The following is a 1,737-nucleotide window of genomic DNA, read 5'->3' as shown; positions in this document are numbered from 1 at the left end:
ATATATATATATATATATATATATATAGATAGAGAGAGAGAGAGACAGAGAGAGAGAGAGAGAGACAGAGAGAGAGAGAGAGAGACAAAAACAGGAAGAGAGCGATGGAGTAAGGCGCTCCCCTGGGGCGGCTTCAAAGGTTTCCTAGATTAAATGTCCTATCACTGTCCATTAGATGAGCTGTGAATAAATGGCTTCCCTGCTGAAAATTGAAAGGGCATCATTAATAATGCTTCTGACCTGAGTTATGTTTTTATGAAGCACAAACCTCTAAGATACAACTTTAAAGCAATGACATACAGTAAGTGAAATGCCAGGGACTTTAATAACTTAAGTTCACACATCCCTGCTAATCTTGCAAGTTAAATGAAATCAGAGGCAATGAATCCATGAATTTAAAGAATGTGCAGATATAAGAAGCGATGTTAATCCAACACACTTTTTGTGTTGTTTGGCAGTTGAGTTCATATCTATCTATGCGCAGCATGGCTCACTGCACCTTTAAGGAATTTTTATGCTTTTTTAGACAATGTTTGTCCTTTGGCATTGGCTTTTGTTGTACCACCTAAAAGACTGTTTATCATTAATGCATTATGTCCCTTTTTCTAGAACCATTACAGCTGCAGGCATTTCAACTTACAATACATTGGAAGTTTTTTTAGTTGCGGTAATAAAAGTACTCTACTGTCTAGAAGCTAGACACAGAAGAAAATAGAAAAATGCCCAGCCCAGCCTGTTTGCTCCATGAACTTTGTGGCTTTGACAGATAAATAACTAGAGTTATCATCACCACAGCCACGATGGGCTTTGTCACGTGAATGTAAATCAGAGTTGCTTTTCTTGGGAGGAAAATTTTGATGGGCCTGGCTTTGTGCACAACATTGTACGTTACCGAGTGTTTACATGAATTACACTGCTACATGTAGTTACCTGCTACCGTTAGGAAAACCTGTAATCATGGTTACTGATTGTTTATTTCTACTCTGGAACATGTTCCATTGTGTAGCTTTAGCCTTTTTATCATAGATTTTTCATGGTAAAAAGTTCCGCTACACTCCGTACCAGTCGTTTCCCGGCTGCAATGACGGACGTAAGAGAGTGCACAGATGCAGCAGATCTGGAAAAACCGACGGCTTAAAGAGGCAGGTGCTCCAACAGAGTGTTTCAGACAGAGGGTGAATACATTTTCCGCAGATATAGACAGTATGAAAAATGTACTAACTTTCAGTCCTTACCCCAGCGGCCTGGGTTTGATTCTGACCCGTGGCCCTTTGTTGCCTTTGATTCCCCCTTTTTCTCCCACTTTCCTGTCTTCAGCTGTCCTACCCATTAAAGGCCAAAAAAAGCCCAAGAAATAATCTTTAAAGGGCAGGAATCTGCCCTAGTGGCAGCTTTTTGTCCATTATTTCCTCCATGATGATTCATCCATGATGATTCACACATTAAAAATGAAGTTGTTGTTGGAGAACTGTCAACTCCACAATGTTAATCTCCATTTCCTGCTTGGTGCTCCTCAGAGTATCCACCTGTCCTTTCTGCGGACAGTCCCTCCCTATTCCCACCAGGCGCACGTGTGGTTTGACCTGATGCGGGAGTTCAACTGGAACCACATCATCTTGATAGTGAGTGATGACCACGAGGGGCGGGCCGCTCAAAAGAGGCTCGAGACCCTCTTGGAGGAGAGAGAAACAAAGGTGAGACGCTTCAGCTCCTAAGCCCCCTCTCCTCCCCCCCTGC

At 42.4% G+C, this 1,737-nt stretch overlaps 1 protein-coding gene across 10 annotated transcripts in view; it reads left to right on the top strand.

Moving 5' to 3' along the window:
• Window positions 1–1,737, top strand: part of grin1a (glutamate receptor, ionotropic, N-methyl D-aspartate 1a) — a 34,191-nt gene that overhangs the window by 5,398 nt on the left and 27,056 nt on the right. For all 10 annotated transcript variants that reach the window (XR_004335630.1, XM_032539567.1, XM_032539558.1 and 7 more), the window contains exon 3: window positions 1,518–1,694. Coding sequence is in view for 9 of the 10 variants with exons in the window: in XM_032539567.1 (XP_032395458.1) it covers window positions 1,518–1,694 (177 nt within the window). In the remaining variant the exon portion in view is untranslated. The remainder of the gene's footprint in view (window positions 1–1,517; window positions 1,695–1,737) is intronic.

The sequence above is a fragment of the Etheostoma spectabile genome, chromosome 16 (genome assembly GCF_008692095.1).
Source record: "Etheostoma spectabile isolate EspeVRDwgs_2016 chromosome 16, UIUC_Espe_1.0, whole genome shotgun sequence".
NCBI classification, from domain to species: Eukaryota; Metazoa; Chordata; class Actinopteri; order Perciformes; family Percidae; genus Etheostoma; species Etheostoma spectabile.
Note: the sequence above shows the minus strand (reverse complement) of the source record. Positions and strands in the feature narration are given on the sequence as shown.